The sequence below is a fragment of the Thermobia domestica genome, chromosome 9 (genome assembly GCF_964235325.1).
Source record: "Thermobia domestica chromosome 9, izTheDome1.hap1.1, whole genome shotgun sequence".
Classification (NCBI taxonomy): Eukaryota; Metazoa; Arthropoda; class Insecta; order Zygentoma; family Lepismatidae; genus Thermobia; species Thermobia domestica.
Window position 1 is genome coordinate 267266204 of NC_137462.1, and position 20875 is coordinate 267287078.

The 20875-nt window shown below is 34.8% G+C and overlaps 1 protein-coding gene across 3 annotated transcripts in view; it reads right to left on the reverse strand.

The window, feature by feature from the left end:
- LOC145660680 (cilia- and flagella-associated protein 91-like) overlaps nt 1-20875 on the reverse strand; it is a 100489-nt gene that overhangs the window by 68613 nt on the left and 11001 nt on the right. For 2 of the 3 annotated variants that reach the window (XM_081726017.1, XM_081726018.1), the window contains exon 2: nt 4684-4760. In XM_081726017.1, coding sequence (XP_081582143.1) covers nt 4684-4760 — 77 coding nt within the window. Of the gene's footprint in view, nt 1-4683; nt 4761-13816; nt 13955-20875 lie in introns of those variants that run through there. The other variant, XM_081726019.1, reaches the window with a different exon arrangement.

Sequence of the window (20875 nt, forward strand, 5' to 3'; positions counted from 1 at the left end):
TTCATCAACCTGTTCTTGACATGTACATTTGAAACTTTTGGACTGAAAATTTTGTAATTTGTGTTTTAATTTAGATTGTTAAAAATCGATTATTGTTTGTAACAATAAACGAATATCTATAGTTATAAAATTTAACCGTAATTTTAATTTTGTTGAAATGTAGTGTCAAACGATTAGGACAGAAGGCAGCACACACGTATCTTCTTTTTCTGAAAGGCGGTAAGTTTTATTATGATTTTAAATCTTAATAAGTTGTTACTGAGTACCACGATAGTAAAATAATAGTAAAATAATTTACCATTTGCAATATAATTTTAATATCATTCGTGGGGATAAACTTGACCTATTATTTTCATAATTTTAATACAAGATCATTACTATATAATATTTCTATATAAAATAATTATGCACCTGATTTCATGAAATCGCTTTACAATCACGAGCAACTGATATAAGTTATGATGTAACTGTAGTTTGCTATTCAAATGATTCTATTCTATCTCATATTGGTTTTAACTGTATGGAAATGTGAACATTTAATAATTCACGTAGAATGATGCTACAATTCTGAAATACTGCAAAGTTATCAGTGTAGAACTAATTCTTTCTTGCCCAAAAGGAACCAAAAGAGGTATAGGCACATACCTAAACGTGTTTTTGTTTTTGACATTCGAAACTTCTTAAAATAATTTTATTCTATGAAGGGAATGATTTAGTAATTATTAATTCAACTAGTTCTCTAGGTCAGACGATGTGCAATAATTATTTTTCTATAGGGCGTTAGAAAATTATTAAACATTTTATCCAATAATAGCCAGTGATTTTATTAAACATTCAGTAACTATTAAAAAATAAAAAAAATAAAATAATTTGCTATAATTTTTTTGATAAATAGATTAAATTTTAGTTGATAATTCCAAAATATTTCAACTAGACCAGTGCATTCAAATTGTCAGTTCACGATATTATTTTCCGGCCTGGAACTTAATTAATTATCTAAGACGGTTTTTCGGTTGCTTGTAACCATCTGCAAGTCATGTTCAAAGCTAGTGTTGCCGATTTATGGACTTTGTTACTGAACCTAGCGATTTGATAATATATTTTAGAGACAAGATTTGTTTCGTTTACCATTGTTAAACTAGGGATTTAGTGACTTTTAAAATGTCATACAGCGAATAAACTAGCATTATTTCCATTACAATTATGGTTTCTAGCGACTTTTCTAAATACGTTTAGTAACATTATTGTTAACGTTGTTGGCAACACTGTCAAAAGCTGATTGGAATTAAAAATGTTTATTCTATTTCTTGCTGTAATGTCCTCAATATATCGAAACTAAAAGTAAATGTAAAGAAAGATGAATGTCATTCCAATTATGACCTAGTTGGTCCTTCAGACATCAGACGATAGTGTTCAAATATAGATTCACGGTAGAATTTAAATCTAAAAACTTTCCAGTCACGAATTATAAACATTACTGCGTAAAAGTGAAATGTTGAAAAGATCAAGATAAAGGAACACATTATGAACTTTAAACGTGGTAACTCAGCGGTAACAGTGTTATCCAAGCATGTGTATGATTCTCAACATACCACTGAACACATAAAAATTCTACACAAAAACGACTTCAGTGGTGGAAAGATATATATTGGAAGCAAATTATGTTAGAACAGAGGATCTGGAGTTAAACTTAGATAAAGCAATTGGACAAACAATGGGTTATATAATTAACAGTTCTAGCCGTAAATATTAAGAGTAAAATCCAAAGATGGGGAGTTACTATCTATATTAATAAAGGATTAGAAACGCAAATATATAAGAATTTCAATTACTCAACACCGAAGATAGTAATAGTAAGGTACTAGTTCACAATTCAGATATGATACTTAAAAAAAAGTAGCTACATTAAGTAATAAGGTAATAGTAATATGGTTTTAATATTATTTTTTTGTCAAACGAAATAGGTAACAACATTACGCACAGTTTCTTCCTGATTAATACAATTTAATGTTAGTAGTTACAAAACCTACCATAATAATACGGACAATAGAAAGTACTATAGACCAAATATTGCTAACTAAAGAGATGCATTAGAATGTACCATGAAAGTCTTTAATACTGAGTTTTCTGACAATGAACCCCCCCTCCCCTCCGCTTTTCCAATATGTAGCAATAAAGCTAGTTAGATTAATTAAGATATGTTTCAATGAATCCCAAAGTAAAGTCCGAGTAGGAAAATTCTTGTCCACGAGCTTTCACATCGAGAATGGCCAGAAACAAGGAGATGCGTTCTCGCCATTATTATTCAACTTTGTCCTGGAATACGCTGTAAGGACAATCAAAGATAGCAACCAGGGCCTAGAGTTGAATGGTATTCACCAGGTTATGGCATATGCTGATGATGTAAATTTAATAGGGGACGATAGCAGAACAAGAAATGGAAGGAAAAGTGACGAGGGTAAAAATTCGAATTAAAAAAAAATACACAGGAAAGAAGACGAAAACTATATTTTTTTTCAGCAAGTAATACCTAGGGAAGTTGCTAAGATATTTTTAAGGGGCTGCCTTATTCATGACATATATATATATTAGTAAAACAGTTGTTCATATTTGCGACTAATAATGCGTCAATTATTTTGTGTCTTCAAGAATTAATTCAAAGTTTACGGTACATGTAAAGAAAATCATTAAACATAGATAAGGGAAATGTCAATAAGGCTCTGGATAAAATTGTAGGAATAAATTTTAACAAATTATACAACACTTTTATTTATTTTTTTTCTTAAACTTACTTATTTCAAAATTATATTCCATACGCATTTGCTACACATAATTTCATAATTTGAAATTTTCTTAATCAGTAACTTTTACAAACACCATTTCACTACGTCAGATTTCCCTAATCAGATTTATATTTTAAAAATATAATTTCACCACTTGACTTTTTTCCTAATCGGTAATTACATTTTCCAAACATATAGTTCACCATTTAAAATTTTTCTTAATCAGTAGCTATATTTACTGAACATAATTTCAGCGCTTGAACATTCTCCTACCCAGTAACTAAATTTTACTAAATATGATTTCACACTTGATTTTTTCTAATCGAGAACAACATTTACCAAGTATATTTTCACCCATTTGGATTTTTGATAATCAGTAACTACATTTTTTAAACATAGTTTTATCATTTCAAATGTTGCCAATCAGTAAATTGGTTATCTAAATGTGACCGGGAAAGAGTGCATACAGCAAACAAATATAATAACGAAAAAGGATCAAAGCTTCCAGCTACAAATAATGTTCAAACGAAGCAATTAATAATTGACTCATTTTTGAATTAAATTGAAAAAGGGATCTAAAATTATCATTCCATGGCTCCGACAAGGACTATAGCAGGTTGAAGTCGGAATAAGTGTGCTGAACTTTTACTAGACACAAAATAAATAGAATTACCATAACTTCTTTTTCACAATTTTCCCTCGTATTAACTTCCTTTCCACCATTTTCCCTCATATTAACTTCTTTTTTACAATTTTCCCTCATATTAACTCTTTTTTTTTTACAATTTTTCCTCATATTAAATTCTTTATCACAATTTCCCCCCATATTATTTTTTAAACAATTTTCCCTCATATTAACTTCTCCTTTTACACTTTTCCCTCATATTAAATTCTTTTTCACAATTTTCCCTCATCTTAATCTTTTTTCAGAATTTTACCTCGTATTAACTTCTTTTTCACAATTTTCCCTCATATTAACTTCTTTTTCACAATTTTCCCTCATATTAACTTCTTTTCAAAATTTTCAGACACATTACCTCGTTTTTTTTTTTACAATTTTCCCTCATATTAAATTCTTTTTTTTTTTACAAATTTCCCTCATATTAAATTCTTTATCACAATTTTCCCTCATATTATTTTTTAACAATTTTCCCTCATATTAACTTCTCTTTTTACAATTTTCCCTCATATATTTTTTAGAATTTCCCTCATTAAATTCTTTTCACAATTTTCCCTCATTAAATTCTTTTCACAATTTTCTCTCATATTAACTTCTTTTCCACAATACTGCCTCATATTAACTTTTTTCACAATTTCCCTCACATTAACTTCTTTCTTTTACAACTTTCCCTCACATTAAATTCTTTTTCAGTTTTCCCTCATATTATTTTTTTTACAATTTTCCTCATATTAAATTCTTTTTTTAAACAATTTTCACTCATTATATTTTTTACAATTTTTCCCGATATTAACTTCATTTTTTTACAATTTTCCCTCATATTAAATTCTTTCTCACAATTTTCAATCATATTTACTTTTTTTTTTTTTTTTTACAATTTTCCCTCTCAATTTTCGCTCATATTAACTTCTTTTTACAATTTTCTCTCATATTAAATTCTTTTTCACAATTTCCCCTCATATTATTTTTTTAATTTCCTTTACATTAACTTCTTTTTTACAATTTTCCCTCATATTAACTTTTTTTTAACAATTTTCCCTCATATTAAATTCTTTATCACAATTTTCCCTTATATTAAACTCTTTTTCACAATTTTCCCTTACATTAAATTCTTTTTCACATTTTTTTTCATATTACCTTTTTTCCACAATATTCCCTCATATTAACTAACAGTTAAGTCAAACTGAAATTGCTAAGAAGATGAATTCACAAAGTACTTACAATGTCCGCACTTTCCTTCTGTGCTTCTTTGGCAACACGATAGTGATCGATATGGCCAGAAACATAATAGTCTCGATCTGGAAAGGAAAGTAAAAAAAATATATATATCAATTAATAGTTGCATTATTTAAAGTCTTGTAATTTAGGTATTGCATGATGGTTTAGTGGTATAGCATTCATCACTCCTGATAGGCAAGGTCGAAGGTAGGATCACGAGCAATTTTAATTTTGTGAATTTATATTAATGTATTTATGTTCTCATCCTTTTCGGTTTATTCCATTATCTCTTAGTTAAGATTCAATTAAATTAGCCTATTTTCCCAATTTCTCTTAATTAACATTCGATTAAATTCTCAATCTAAAACTATATTCTCAATTTCTCTAATTAACATTCAATTAAATTAGCTTATGTTCCCAATTTCTATTGATTATCATTAAATTAAATTGGCTTATATTTCCAATTTCACTTAACTAACATTCAATTAAATTGGCCTATACAGTAGAGCGTCGATTATCCGAACGTCTGTCAACCGAACGACCGCTTAACCGAACTGTAAACTCGCTCGCACCTGTTACTCTCCCACCCTACCGTCCATCATCCCCCTCACTCCCAAACCAAGTTTCCCACAGTAGTCGCCGCACTAAGCCACCGCTGGCGGAACATTGCTTCTAATGGGGCCTTCATAAGGCGTTGCCTTTGTACATTACTTTGTAATACTTAAAGAGATGCCAGTTTTTATGAATAAATTTACTGTACAATACTTCTTTTTGGCAAATAAACATGTACAGTTCGATTATCCGAACAAACCAGTTTTCCGAACACCCATGTCCCCCAATTACTTCGGATAATCAACGCTCTACTGTATTTCCAATTTCTCTTAATTAACATTTAATTAAATTAGCCTATATTCCAATTTCTCTCATTTAACATTTGATTAAATTACCTATATTCTTAATTTCTCTAAATTAATATTCAATTAATTTAGCCTATGTTCCCAATTTCTGTTAATCGTCATTAAATTAAATTGATCTATATTCCCAATTTCTCTTAATTAACATTAAATTAAATTGGATTATATTTCCAATTTCTCTTAATTAAAGAAGAGGGTGTACAAAATTTTATTATTATATGGTATCGGGAAATGAGTTAAATTTGCAACATTTGAGGACATGGTTGAACCATTGCGACTTAAAGAAGAGCATGGACAAGATTTCATCATTATATGATGTCAGGAAATGATTTAAATCAAGATTGCAACATTTGAGGAAATGGTTGAACCATTGCGAATTAAAGAAAAGCATGTAACAAAATAACATAATCATTATACGACGTTAGAAAATGAGTTAAATTAATTTTGCAACATTTGAGGACGCAGTTGAACCACTGTAAGTTAAAGAAGAGCATGTACAAAATTTTATTATTATACGACGTCAGGAAATGAGTTAAATTAAGGTTGCAACATTTGAGAACACATTTGAACCACTGTGAATTCAAGAATAGCATGCTGCAATTTTTTTTTTTTTTTTTTTATTACATGACGTCGGGAAACGAGTTAAATTTATCTTGCAACATTTGTGAACATGGCTGAACTACTGTGACTTAAAGAAGAGCATGCACAAAATTATATAATTATATGATGTGAGTAAATGAGGTAAATTAAGGTTGCAACATTTGAGGACATGGTTGAACCATTGCGAGTTACAGAAGAGTATGTAACAAAATATCATTATACGACGTCAGACAATGAGCTAAATTAGGGTTGCAACATTTAAGGACACAGTTGAACCATTGTAAGTTAAAGAAGAGGGTGTACAAAATTTTATTATTACATGAAATTGGGAAATGAGTTAAATTTACATTTGAGGACACGGTTGAACTACTGTAAGTTAAAGAAGAGCATTACAAAATTTTATTATATGGCGTCGGGAAATGAGTTAAATTAAGGATGCAAGAATGGAGGACAGTGAACTATTAAGTTTTTCAAACTAAGGACATTACGACATCACAAGCATCCAAATTTCGGAAGCCTCTAGCAAAAAGAAGAAGAAACAAAGGCACGTCGAAAGTATTTTTTAGTTTGAATACCATGACCACAATATAAAGCATTTCAAACATGCTGTTCAAAGCCATGACCACAATATGATATATTTCGAACAAATGTGAACGGAGTTACAATGGGTTTGAAATTTGAAATTCTCGGAAGTCTTTATTTCGAAAAAAAATGTTTGGTTAACAGTCATGCCTAAGCACTTTGTGTTTTCTAACAGCCGAACAAATAGGGGAATTCTGCAGTCCGTTAGAGCGTTGGACTCACGTCCGCGTAGTCCTAGGTTTGATTCCCGCCCAATGTTTTCCAATTTTCGGCGTCCACCCAGCGTAGTGTGGCGAACTGAGGAATCACATGAATTAAAGTCGTGACAACCACTAGGTCTAGAACCTCCTGATGTGCGTTAGAGACAAGAGGACAGAGCGCGCTAACCAAGTGTTGGTCACTAGGTTGGTGTAATTCAGCTGGTCGGTAACAGATTGCGTTGGTGCGGCTGAGGCCCACAAAGGGCTGGCACGCCAAGTTGTTTGTTTTTTGGTTTTTAATAAACATACAAATTATTTTTTGTTTACAGCAATTTGACATTTTAAACCGTTCCGGAGATATAAACATCGGTAAAGTTTGCAACACTGGTTAAAATTATGTATTTGCGAAAACTTCATGTAATTAGAACTACATAAAATTATTGTTTTAATGTTATAAGAGGAAAAGAAAACAACAATAATTTTTAAACATTTTTTCATACATATGCTATTCAAGCAGTTTTGCAAACTTGACAAATATTCATCATATCTCCGGAATGGTTTTAGATATCAAATAGCTCTAAAAGGCAAAAGGATTTGTTTGTTTATTGGATACAACGTAAGTACTAAGGCACGATGGTCAGGGGCGGATCCAGGACGGACTTCTGGGAGGGCGGTGGGTTGTAATACTGTTACTTAGAGCTACTTTTAAGAGCGTCAAAAAATAAACTATATATTTTATTTATATATAAAATAAAAAAGTTTCCTCTTCTAGGGGGCAATCGTCCCGACGCCCCTTCCTGGATCCGCCCCTGACGATGGTTATCTCAACAATTTTTCGAAATAAACGTTTTCACGAAAAGTCAAATTTTCAACTCCTTGTAACTTTGCTTCCATTTATCCAAAATAGCATATCATGATCAAGGTGCATTGTCCCATCCGTTGTTACTGTGGTAGAGACCTCCAAAATTTGGATATTTGTATAACATTGAAGTCTCCTTAGTTTTCAACTCTGAGCAATAAATTGTGGATTGTAATTTTTCATTTAACATGTAGATTTGAAATTTGTAATAACCTGACATAGTGCCATTTGAAAAAATAAACATTGGTATTGAAAAAAAATATATCAGAACGATTACTCCTTGTTACTATTTTCTTCGTATAAAATTTCAGAGTGTCTTGTGTATTAGATTAGAAATTACATGATTGTCCAATGCTCAAAAAATTCACCTTGTATGTGTCAGCTTTTATATACTTATTTTGCCTTTTGTGGGTCATTTTGTGAAACAAATTTAGTTTTGAATCACAATCTATAATTTTTGTATCGCATTTTCGTCGGCAATGGAAATGGAACTTATTTATTTTACTATTTTACATGAACATGAAATAATACGAGGAGTGAACAGAAAGTATCTGCAGTGAAACGTGTATATTATTTTATACAACCAATACAACCAACAGATAGTAAATACATTGGGTTATTTTTCGACATTGTCTCCATATCGGGGCCGCGGTGGCTCAGTGGTAGAGCGTTCACCTCTGGTGCTTGGGGTCCCGGGTTCAAACCCTGCTCCCGCCAAGTGAACTTTGTGGTGGACAAACACCGTGTGCGTGGGTTTTCTCGGGGTTCTCCCGTTTCCTCCCACTTTCTTCATTCCACCATTTCATTCATTTCTCATCATCACCGTCTCCTTTAGCCTAACCGGCATAACCGTGGGACGTAAAACTCAAAGATTTCATTTCATTTCATTTTCTCCATATCGATTAATCCACTTATTGCATCGTGGGATGAGTTTGAAGATTCCCTCTTGGTAAAATCCTGTCGTTGCGCCACATTGAAATGTTTCATACCCTCGACCGAATTGAAGGGACAGCTCCTTCAAGTGTGAGAACAAGTGAAAGTCCTTTCGAGCGAGGTCCGAGCTGTAGGGAGAGTGGTGGACGATATCCCAGCGAAGCTCCTTCAACAGCGTGGTGATCGTCTGGGCTGTATGCGAGCGCGCGTTATCGTGAAGGAAGATGACGCCTTCAGTGAGAAGTTCTGGCCGTTTCCACCTGATTGCTTCGCGCAATTCTGTCAAGGTCTTATAGGATCGGTCAGCGGTAACCGTGCGCCTTTTTTTTTTTTTTCAAAAACTCTACGAATATGCCAATGACACTGTCCCAAAACACTGTGACTATCCTTTACGGCAGATGGCATTACCGAGACGGCAGACTTCTTTGTCTTTGGAGAGGAGGAATGATTCCACTCCTTTGATAACTACTTGCTGCTGAGGGTGTAATGGTAGATCTATTTTTCGTCACCTGTGACAATGCGGTAAACAAAATTGTTTCCTTCTGACGAGAACCGTTCGAAAAGTTGCAGACTTGCCCCCATGCGCTTCTTCTTGTGTTTGTTGGACCCATCGGGTTGAAGATTGCGCAGAACTCAACGGGAACAAAATTTCTGATACTGCAGAATATCGTGTAGAATGTGACGAATGCTCCCGAACGACATTCCCAATTCTGTAATCAGATGCGGTAATGTGACCTCCTGTCAGGGGCGTAAATAACGGCCCCGTAAACCCTGCATTGCGGGGGGTCCCAAGTCATTAAGGGGCCCCCAAATAGTGAAGTGACACGTAGAAAGGGAAACCACACCACGCTGTATGCGGGAGGGCCCCCCAAGCCTTTAGTTACGCCACTGCCTCCTGTTGTCTGGAATCACTCTTCCACGCAAGCTATTTGAAATCTGTTGATACAGTGCTGGGTCGGGCACTGTGTTCCTCGTCGGTGACGTTTTCTCTACCAGACGCATACTTTCGACACCATTCTGCGACATTGCAGTCTCTCCGTAAAGCTCTTACCAGCTGCCGGTGAATTTCAACCACGGTTACGTGTTTTACCCACAAAAATCGAATAAGTGAACGGACTTCTTCGCGAGACCAATTTTTCAAACGAGTCGCCGTTTGTGTTTTAACTACAACTAACGCCATAGCCATAGGTGGCGGGTAGCTGAAACTGTACGGTTGCCAACTTCATGTATTAACATTACCGCATATTTCTCATTCCTCTATAACAGACGAAAGTCCAGAAATATCAGCCTTATATGCTTAGTTTCTGATTCTACATCATAGAAATAAACAATTTTTGTATATAACAAAAATTATAATGAAAAGAAAAATAATGACATTTTTTAAAGTACTAATTTTCTCATTCTACGGATTGTTTAATATAGATATCTGGTTTTGAAAATAATCCACATGGAGTTGTAATGCTATTAAGAAACGAAAATTGGCATTACGAAGCCCAAGAAGTGTACGTATATTTTGTGACAACACACAGCAAGTTAATTTCTCACAAGTGTTTATAACTCATATTGTAGACAAATGGTGCCCGGATCAAAATTGTTTTCCATCTTTCTAAAGTTATAAACGGAACTCTACTTTTCTTTCGCCATTTCACCATGGTGTTGGAGGAAGATGGAGAACACAAAATGGACAGAAAGAATGACAAACGAAGATGTTTTAAAATGGATAGGAGAGAAGAGGACGCTTCTAGCCACCATCCTTCGTAGAAAGACCAATTGGATGGGACACATCTTGCGAAGAAATTGTCTTCTGCACACTGCCATAGAATGAAAGGTGGAAGGAAAGCGAAGAATAGGAAGAAGAACTCAACTGATCGATAATTTAAAAATAGAAGAAAATATTGGAAGTTAAAAGCGGAAGCGGAAAATTGAGAAACATAAAAGAAACAGTTGCAGGCCCAAAATTAAATTCAAGAAAAAGAAAAAAATCCTCATTAGTCCCAGGACCTGCCGAAAGGCAGAATACCTAATAATAATAATAATAATAATAATAATAATAATAATAATAATAATAATAATAATAATAATAATAGTATCGCCAGCAGTGTGCCCCTCGGAACATATTTTTCCGAAATAAGCACTTGTAAACGTTCCAAGAATATATTTCATCTCCTTCCCTGACTCTCTACTAAAACCGGAAGTGATACAAATTCACTGCAACTTCCGGTTTCAATATTGATCTGCACAGAACAAAACTGATAAGGAACAACAAGGTTTTTAGGGAATCGATTTAGCGTTCTAAGAATTATAACTTTCTATTCAAATCGGTCAACCACTTTCAGTTTTAATATTGATTGTGATAGAATAACAACGGTAATAGATAGCGAGAAGCTGTTTTCTACAATCAATTAAGCATCAGGCCCGTATCCACGGGGGGCAAGGGGGCCTCTCCCCCTAAACTTTGGCTGGCCCCCATAATATTTCACGGTAGGCTTGCAAATGAACTATAATGTGGTGATGAAGTATAATATGATTGGGTCGGGCCCCCCTAACTTCTACCGGCCCCCCTAAATTTTTGGGCTGACAACGGGCCTGTTAAGCATCCCAAGAATATTCCATTTCTACTCTAATCTCTCTACTAAAAACGGAAGTGGTAGAAATTACAACCACTTCCAGCTTCATATTAATTGAGAAAATAACCACGCCATATAATCCAAATTTTTACAAGAGACATTGCTATTTCTTTTCTGTTCATTATTTTTCTTCTCTGATGAAACTAGCTATCCGGGAAGGACCTACGGGGTCCACCAGGTCCAAACCCCAACAAAAGCTTGCTAACTTAACATACATTTGTTGATTTTCTCAATAAAACTAAACTTGTTTAACAGGGAAATGATTGATGTAGCATGAAAATGTGATCTTACACTTCAACTGTACTGTTTCTCTTATAAAAACAATCTAGCTCTATTGTTTTTTTTTTTCTTCTGAAAATATAAGTAGAAGTATTTTGCAATTACCTATATTCTTTTCGGGTGCAGAATAATACTTGTTCAATACTACATAGATGCCGTGGCTTGTGGTATTGTACAGCTCCAAAATTTTGGACCCCTCCCAACAAAAATTCCTGGGTGGCACTTGCTTGCCATGAATTTTGTATGAAGTGATTATCTAGGCAACAATTCAAACCAGTACGAGAAAGATTGTCAGCAAATTGATGTACGAGGACCACTATTTATTTTGAGCCTAACAATCAAAAAACAGTAGATGAGACCGGGGCTTGTTGTGACAAAAATAAGTTTTTATTTTTTCTAGGATTTCATTTTTATTAAATGTCAGAAAATGTTGTCTTAAAATAAAGTTTGGACATTAGACTACTTCCATAATTTTTTCTGCATCTGTATTTTTCATTATAAGAACAGTACAATAGATAAAACAAACACAAATGTTTTGTCATAACATGCCCCTTGCTGGGGCAGGTTGTGACTTTGATCGGGTAAGTTGTGACAGAAAGAAATGTGCCCGATTTCGCCATTGCAATTTTAATATAAATTGTGCTAAACATAACGCAAAAGTAATGTTTCCTAAGAAAAATATTTTGCATACATAAAGAAACTACTTTCAATTTCTCATGTGAATACTCTTTCTAAATTATCGGTATCGTACACAGTTAAATGAGCCAACAATACTTTCTTCCTAATACTCAGTTTTATAATAGAATCACAATTTCTTTCAGAAATGACTTATGATGCAAACCTAGACCACATAGACCCCCTATCATCATCCGAGTTGCAATTGTGGCATACATAAATAGGATTACCTTGTGTGCACGCTTCGTGTGACCACTGATTACAGTCAACACATTGAGCCAACAATTCTCTGGGTTTGGAATTAGAAAATGGTTCTAGACACACAAGACAAAAACAATCATGTTCACTATCATCGTCACTATCGTTTTTACGTTTTAAAATTTTCATGCCCTTTTTTAACAGAGCTGTTCAGAATATTACGGCTAATACCCTTCTTCAGAGACTTTTCATGTCTTGCTCCTGCATCTGCTTCTAATACTTCTTTAACTGGAGTATCAGTGAGTACAACGGACACTCGCTTCTTCCTTCCTGTTTAGTTTCCCTGGGTATAGCTTTTGGTAACGGACGAAGGGCGCTGGGACTAACATAATGAGGGTTACTGACATTTCTGGACGTTTCGTCTTAAGACATTACTTGCATAGACGACAGTTGTGGTTTTTCTTTAACTGTAGAAGGTCTATTGACAACATTCGATAAGGTGTCAGATTCTTTACGGTTTGTTGCTGGATAAGGCTGGTTTGTTTCCTCACAGGTAAATCTGGGAGTTCTGAATTCACTTCTTGTGTAATGTTAATTGGTCCTTGTTCTTCATTATGACCTGAAAAGTTCGTTGAGGATGAGGATGTTGTTGAACTTGAGTGATGTGTTAGCGAAGTACGTCCTAGTACTAACTTTATAATGTGGTCATCATCTTCAATGTAACGATCAGTTACCTGCGGTGCCAAAAATTCATCATCTGTAAAATGTCTCTATTAAACGGATATATACCAGTTATTCTGAATGCATTAGGAATATTAGATTTATTTACACTAAGAGGAAATGCCGTTTTCACAATAGTCGGAATGTCATAGATACTAAATGCACACCCACGATTGTTTTCCATCCATGCATCCATTCCATTTGCAACTAACTTTTTAAATGAAGAATATACTCCTCTGTCCAGGGGTTGCAGCTTATGGGACGTGTCAGGTGGGAATGACAGAAGAATAACACCATTTTTCTTGGCATAATTGATTACCTGCACTGAGATATGAGATTCATGGTTATCAAACAACAAAAGAACACGATGTTGAAGAGAACTGTCTGTATGTTTGACAGAATGCTCCATGAATTGCACAAACATGTCTCCCGTCATCCAACCTGATGGATTATTTCCTGCAATACTTCCAGTAGGATCTTTACCATGAAATCTAAGTCGGTCGAATCTCTTCTCCATGCAAATTAAGCTGAGTCCTAGGTTCTAATTACCTGCAACAAACTGCTTCTTGTAGAATCTGTACAGTGACTGTCTATTAACCTCATATTGTGCTGCACTTGTCTTGAAGATCCCTGGTTTTCGTGGTATGCTCGTACTGCATCTATGTGCACTTCAATTGGTATCTGACCTTTCTCTTTCTCTTATATGTTCGTACCATCTGCAATGAGAAAGATTGAAGCAAACATTAAAATGCAAATTCAAATTGCTGCAAATTACATGCACAAGGATGTTATTGTTAATGATAATGTGGTGTTCTGTCCAAAGGCCAGTCTTTGATTCAAAGTATCTGGGCATGGTGAACCCATGGCGGTTTGCCTTTCTTTTCCATGGGACGGTGATGACGTCCTAAGGAGGGATCTACAACTAAGGTGGGATCCGAACTATTTGTGTCTCCACCGGGAATCGAACCCGGGATCCCTTGAGTACACTCATCCACAAGAGACATATGCAAAAGAAACCAGTTTAAATCTGCAAACATTGATGCATATACAATCAGCAGTGTGCTAATGATTTTATGCGTTAGAAATCGGAAATTTCTTCCCAATACTAATAACGTATCTATTTCCTAACAAAACATTAATAATAGCTCTTATGTAAAATTAATAAAATTAATTAGACAATAAACTTCCATTGTCTGATTTTCTGCGGGGTCAGTTGTGACATTTGTCACAATTTACCCCTAGCAGTTTGTCACAACTAACCCCAATGGGTATTTTTTGCTTTTATTGGCAATTCAGTATTTCAGTTTTACTTTACCAAGAAACAAAACCGTTCAAATGCGTATTATAGTTGCTTTAGTTTTTAGAAAATACCATTAATATTTCCAACTATTCTATATTGAAGAAAGCAGAAATCAAACTTACCTTCAAAAATAGATCAAGACCTCCACAGAAGCAACTTTCTTCTTTGCTCTGGCTCGGCGCGACTCACACTGATGGGAAACAATATACTGTGAATTCGTGACTGTAGGCGTCAATCAGCTTTGCCAAATCGTGTATATTGTTTGCACTTTTAATAAAAACATAACTGTCACAACCTGCCCCTGTCACAACAAGCCCCGGTCTCCTCTAATTTGTCACTGAAAATCGATTTATTGTTCTTCGAAATATTCTCCTTTATAATCAATACACTTTTGCATTCGTTCGAACCACTTGTCAAAGTATTTTTTCCCAATCTTCTTGAGACACCTCAAAAATACAGTTTTTGAACGCATCAACGGCTTCTTCCGCCGACGAAAATCGTTGTCCACGCAATTCATTCTTGACATTCGGGAACAAGAAGAAGGCATTGGGTGTCAAATCAGGACTAAATGGCGGATGACCCATCAATTCGATTTTTTGAGTGCTCAAGTAGTCGGTTGTTAGACGAGATGTGTGTGAGAGCTCGCATTGTCTTGATGAAGAATGATCCAACGGCGCTTGTTTGTTTTCCGTATTTGACCGAAGACCTCCGCCAGACAAATTGTTGTGTACCATTCAGAGTTTAACGTTCTACGTTCCTCTAAAAGCACACTTACCACATGAACAGTTTTCCCGAAAAAACAGGCCACCATTTGTTTCGATGTGCTTCGAGCGCGAACAACTTTTCTTGGATTTGCTTCATCTTGAAACACCCACACAGTCGACTGCTGTTTACGTTGCGGCTCATATGCATATATCCATGATGCGTCACCTGTTACAATCTTATATGCGTCTTTTGAAGCAACGCTATTGTATTTATTGAGCATTTGTGTGCATCAATCGACGCGAGCTTCTTTTTGAGTTTTTGTCAATTTATGTAAGATCCAATGAGAACAAACCTTCCTCACAGCTTAACGATCATGTAATATTTTATATAAGCTGGTGGAACTAATGTCTAGGGTTGCCTCAATCTCACAGTATGTCACATGACAATCTTGCAGTATTAAGTTTTGCACAGTATCAATGTTTTCTTGAATAACAACTGATATTGGATAACATTCGCGAATTTCGTCAGTGAGCGAATGGCGGCCACGAGGAAAATCGTTATACTAGCGTTTCACAGTAGCAAAGGATCGGGCTTCATCGCCAAATGTTGAAGTAAGTTGATCGATGCACTCTTGTCTTGATAATCCAGGTCGAAAATCGTACTAAATCATCGCACGAAAATTTTCACGAGTTAATTCCATTTCTCTGTTGTCACGCAATCTTCAAGTTAACCTAAACAACACAAATAAAGCTATTGACAAAACATTTGAAGTACGTTATGGTCAACAATTTCTATGCAAACAAGAAATAGCGTAGCGCCTAACTACAATCAGTGTTGCCAAGGCTCAAAATATAAATAGTGGCCCTAGTAATGCAGTTTCATAAGACTCCGACGATTTAGATAAAACATGGACTTAAATAATGAAAAACATAAAGACTTTTAAAGACAATGTTAGTAGTATGGGCGTGACTTGAGGACACTTTTTGGCCCCTGGGTCCCTGCCTCAGGACCCATGGTCCCTGGCCGGGGTCAATGACCTAGGGGTACATAGGACCAACCCCTCTAAATTTTGGCAGGGGTACCATGGCCCACCCCCTAAATTTTGGCAGGGGTACATAGGACCACCCCCCTTAAATTTTGGAAATTGCCAAATCTAAAAATTTGGTATGGTAGCCTAGGACCACAGTATGTACCTTTATTAGTATTGGGTGTCTATGTCGTTCCCTTTCATGGGTAAAAAATTGCCAAAAAGTCAAATTTCGGAGGTTTTTGACCTAATTTATCCCCTTGGATGAGGTGTTATTACACTATATGGTTATATGGACGTATACAGGAGTTCATTACCTATCATAAGACATGGGTATATTAATGCACCCCTTGAACAATTTGGGAGGGGTACCTTGGCCCACCCCTTAAATTTTGGAAATTGCCCAATTTAAATATTTGGTATTATAGTACAGGACCCTAATATGTATCAAGATAAATTTGGGTGGTCCACCTCGTTCCCTTCTAGGGGTACAAAATTGCCAAAATATAAACGTAAGCAATACGTTGTACCACGTGTTTGGTTTTTTGGTCGATTTTATCCCCTTTGATGAGGTGTTATTATCCTATATAGTTATATGGTCATGTATAGGGGTCCATTACCTTTCATAAGATATGGGTATATTTGTGCACTCCTTTAAAAATTTGGGAGGGGTACTTTGGCCCACCCCTTAAATTTTGGAAATTGCTCATTTTATATATTTGGTATTATAGTATTGGACCCTAACATGTATTATAATAAATTTGGGTGGTCCACCTCGTTCATTTCTAGGGCTACAAAATTGCCAAAATATAAACGTAAGCAATACGTTGTACCACGTGTTTGTTCTTTTGGCCCAATTTATCCTCTTGGATGAGGTTCTATTACCTTATATGGTTATGTATAGGGGTCTATTCCCTATCATAAGACATAGGTACATTTGTGCACTCCTTTAAAAATTTGGGAGGGTACTTTGGCCCACCCCTTAAATTTTAGAAATTGCTCATTTTATATATGTGGTATTATAGTACTGGACCCTAACATGTATTATGATAAATTTGGGTGGTCCACCTCGTTCCCTTTTAGGGTACAAAATTGCCAAAATATAAACGTAAGCAATACGTTGTACCACGTGTTTGGTTTTGACCTAAGTTATCCCCTTGGATGAGATCCTATTACCTTATATGGTTATATGGTTATGTATAGGGGTCTATTCCCTATCATAAGACATAGGTACATTTGTGCATTCCTTTAAAAATTTGGGAGGGGTACCTTGGCCCACCCCTTAAATTTTAGAAATTGCTCATTTTATATATTTGATATTATAGTACTGGACCCTAACATCTATTATGATAAATTTGGGTGGTCCACCTCGTTCCCTTTTAGGGGTACAAAATTGTCAAAATATAAACGTAAGCAATACGTTGTACCACGTGTTTGTTTTGGCTCAATTTATCCCCTTGGATGAGGTCCTATTACCTTATATGATTATATGGTTATGTATATTAGTCCATTCCCTATTATAAGACATGGGTATATTGATGCACCCTTTAAAAATTTGGGAGGGGTACCTTGGCCCACCTCTTTATTTTGGAAATTGCCCAATTTAAACATTTGGTATAATAGTATAAGACCCTAATAGAGATTACTATAAATTTGGGTGGTCCATCTCGTTCCCTTTCATGGGTACGAAATTACCAAATTTTAGTACAACCACGTTTTTCGTTTTTCACCTAATTTATTCACTTGGATGAGGTCCTATTACCTAATATGATTATATGGTCATGTATAGGGGTCCATTTTCTATCATAAGACATAGGTACATTGATGCACCCCGGGAGGGGTACCATAGCCAATCCCTTAAATTTTGGAATTTTTTCAATTTAAGCATTCGCTATCATAGTACATGACCTCAATATGTATCATGATAAATTTGGGTGGTCCACCTTGTTCCTTTCATGAGTAAAAAAATGCCAAAATATAAACATAAGCAATATGTTGTATCACGTGTTTGGTTTTTGGCCCAATTTATCCCGTTTGATGCGGTCTTATTACCGTATATGGTCATATGGTCATGTATATAGGTTCATTTCCTATCATAAGACATGAGTACATTGATGCACCCTTTAAAAATTTGGGAGGGGTATCTTGACTCATCCACTCAGTTTTAGAAATTGTTTAATATAAGCATTTGGTATCTTCGTACAGGTCTTCAATATGTACCACTATAAATTTGGATGGTCCACATCGTTCCCTTTCATGGGTAAAGAACTACCAAAAATCAAATTTCGGAGGTTATTGACCCTTTGATAAGTATTTAGCACGTTATATGGTTTATTACCTTTATATGTTTATGTTCTCTTTTAAATTTGGGAATTATAAAATAACATAATTTGGTAAAACGTTTTCTAGGACCCATTGTAGATGTTGGTGTTCCTCTTATGGCCAAATATTCAAAATTTAAAGGTTATTGACCGGCTTTATTATTGAATAACTACAGGATTTATTACTTTTTCATAAGACACAGGTGTATTTGTGTACCAATCTTAAATTTCGGGAGGGGTACATTTCTTATTGTCATATCCATGGGCGGCGATTAGGGGGGGCAAAGGGGGGCAGTTGCCCCCCCACTTTTTTGAAGTAACACGTTAATGTATATAGTTTCATATGGAAATTTGAAGTTTTTGTATGTATTACTGTTTCATAGAAAAAAATGGTACCATATAATATTTTCCGTTACATGAGTACATACTGGTTGTCTTCCCGTGGAGTTAAGAATGCTACGGGAATAGCGTTTTAATTGCCACAGAAAATAACCCAAAAATTAACCTATTGGAGCATAACAATTCCAGCATACTTTCACTTCTTCTTACAAGGGGTTGATATGTAAGTCAGCCGCTTTGAAACTAATTAAGAGAACGTTTCGAAGAAAGAAAAAAAAGTATTTCACAAGTTATTCTTTAATTGCACAAAGTTGATAGTTCCTAAAATATCTTTTCTTCTGTCTAGTAATAAAGAATATTGATTAAAAAGAGAGTAATAAGAAACAACTTCTACCTTTTTCATTGTTTTGCACTGTAATATACGTTGAAGTGGTGTGTTTAGGGGTGTGGGAGCACGGGCGTCTCTGGAGGGGGTCGCGTCCCCCCAAATATTTTGAAGTACAAAATATTCAGTATTTTCTTCTAATTTAATTTATTTACTAACAACAGAGTATCACATAAATAATACTATTTATATTTATTTGGAATATTCAGGCTGTGAAAGGATTGTAATCGAGTTCTTGATATACCTTAGGGGGTTCGTGAAGGTAAGCAGAAGGATAACAATTAGAATCGAAGTTAATAAACAGGTTGAGCTAGGTAGTACCATTTAAATCACTTTCTTTGATATCCCCCTCAAATTTTACATGCCAGAGACGCCAGTGTGTGCGAATGTATATACAATTAAATTTAGTGAACTCAACATAACTCTAGATTTTGGGATTATTTTGCATAACTGGAATGTGGAGTGATTCTAAGTATTGTTTTATTTTGATGTGTTCCAAAAAAGGGAAAACTGCGTCTAATGGGAACGAACATGTTTCGGGAAGCTGCAAAAGCAAATATTGCTTTAAAGTCGTAGCATATGCTTGTCGTATTTACTGTCTTTCATTTTCCAAGATTAATAACATACATTTAAGAGCATGTATGGAATTAAAAATATGAGTTGTTCATTAATCCCTATTTTCAATATAACTTTTACAAAACAAGCCTCATTATTCATTAGTATGATTAATAATATCCTTTCTATTTATTTGTTTTGCAAATTTGTTATTAAATAATCTGATCACACAATTTTCCAGGCAGAATTTTAAGATGTTCACGAGCAAGGAATCAAATATTTCTTACATCTTCGTTGTTTAAGAGTACAAAAGGCTTTGCTCTTGTCAATTTACTTAATAAAATATGAAATAAGATATACGGTATTTTAATCGAAAAATATACTATCCTATTGGTTATACAACCTTTCGTCAAACAAAGTGTTGGAAACAACCAGAGAAACTAAGATTGAAATACAAATACTCAGATCATGTCTTGCCCCCCCACATTTAACGTCCAATCGCCGCCACTGGTCATATCAATAATTGGTGATTGTTCTTAAAATTGGATAGTATCTCATTCATTGGGTAAATCATTATGATCACGTGATCAGTTATTGACCTATGATGGGATTAGGAGTCCAGGACATTGGTACATTTAAACTTTGTAGGATAATTTGAGAATGCGTCATTGGTATTGATTATTACAGCCAAATATAAACGTAAGCAATACGATGTACCACGTGATTGACCTTGATGAGGTAGTGTACAGGGATACATAGCTAACCTTATTGAATCTTATGACTCATAGTCTTAAGGGAATACATGCTACAACACTGGCAAAGTTATTGTTGATGCAATTTGATTGGTTGATCACTATCTTTCGTGCAATCTGATTGGCTGATCACTATCTTTCGTGCAATCTGATTGGTTGATGAGTTTCAAATCTTTGCTGCATTCAGTTTTGTTTTAACATTTAAAAAAGTTTGAAACTTTGGT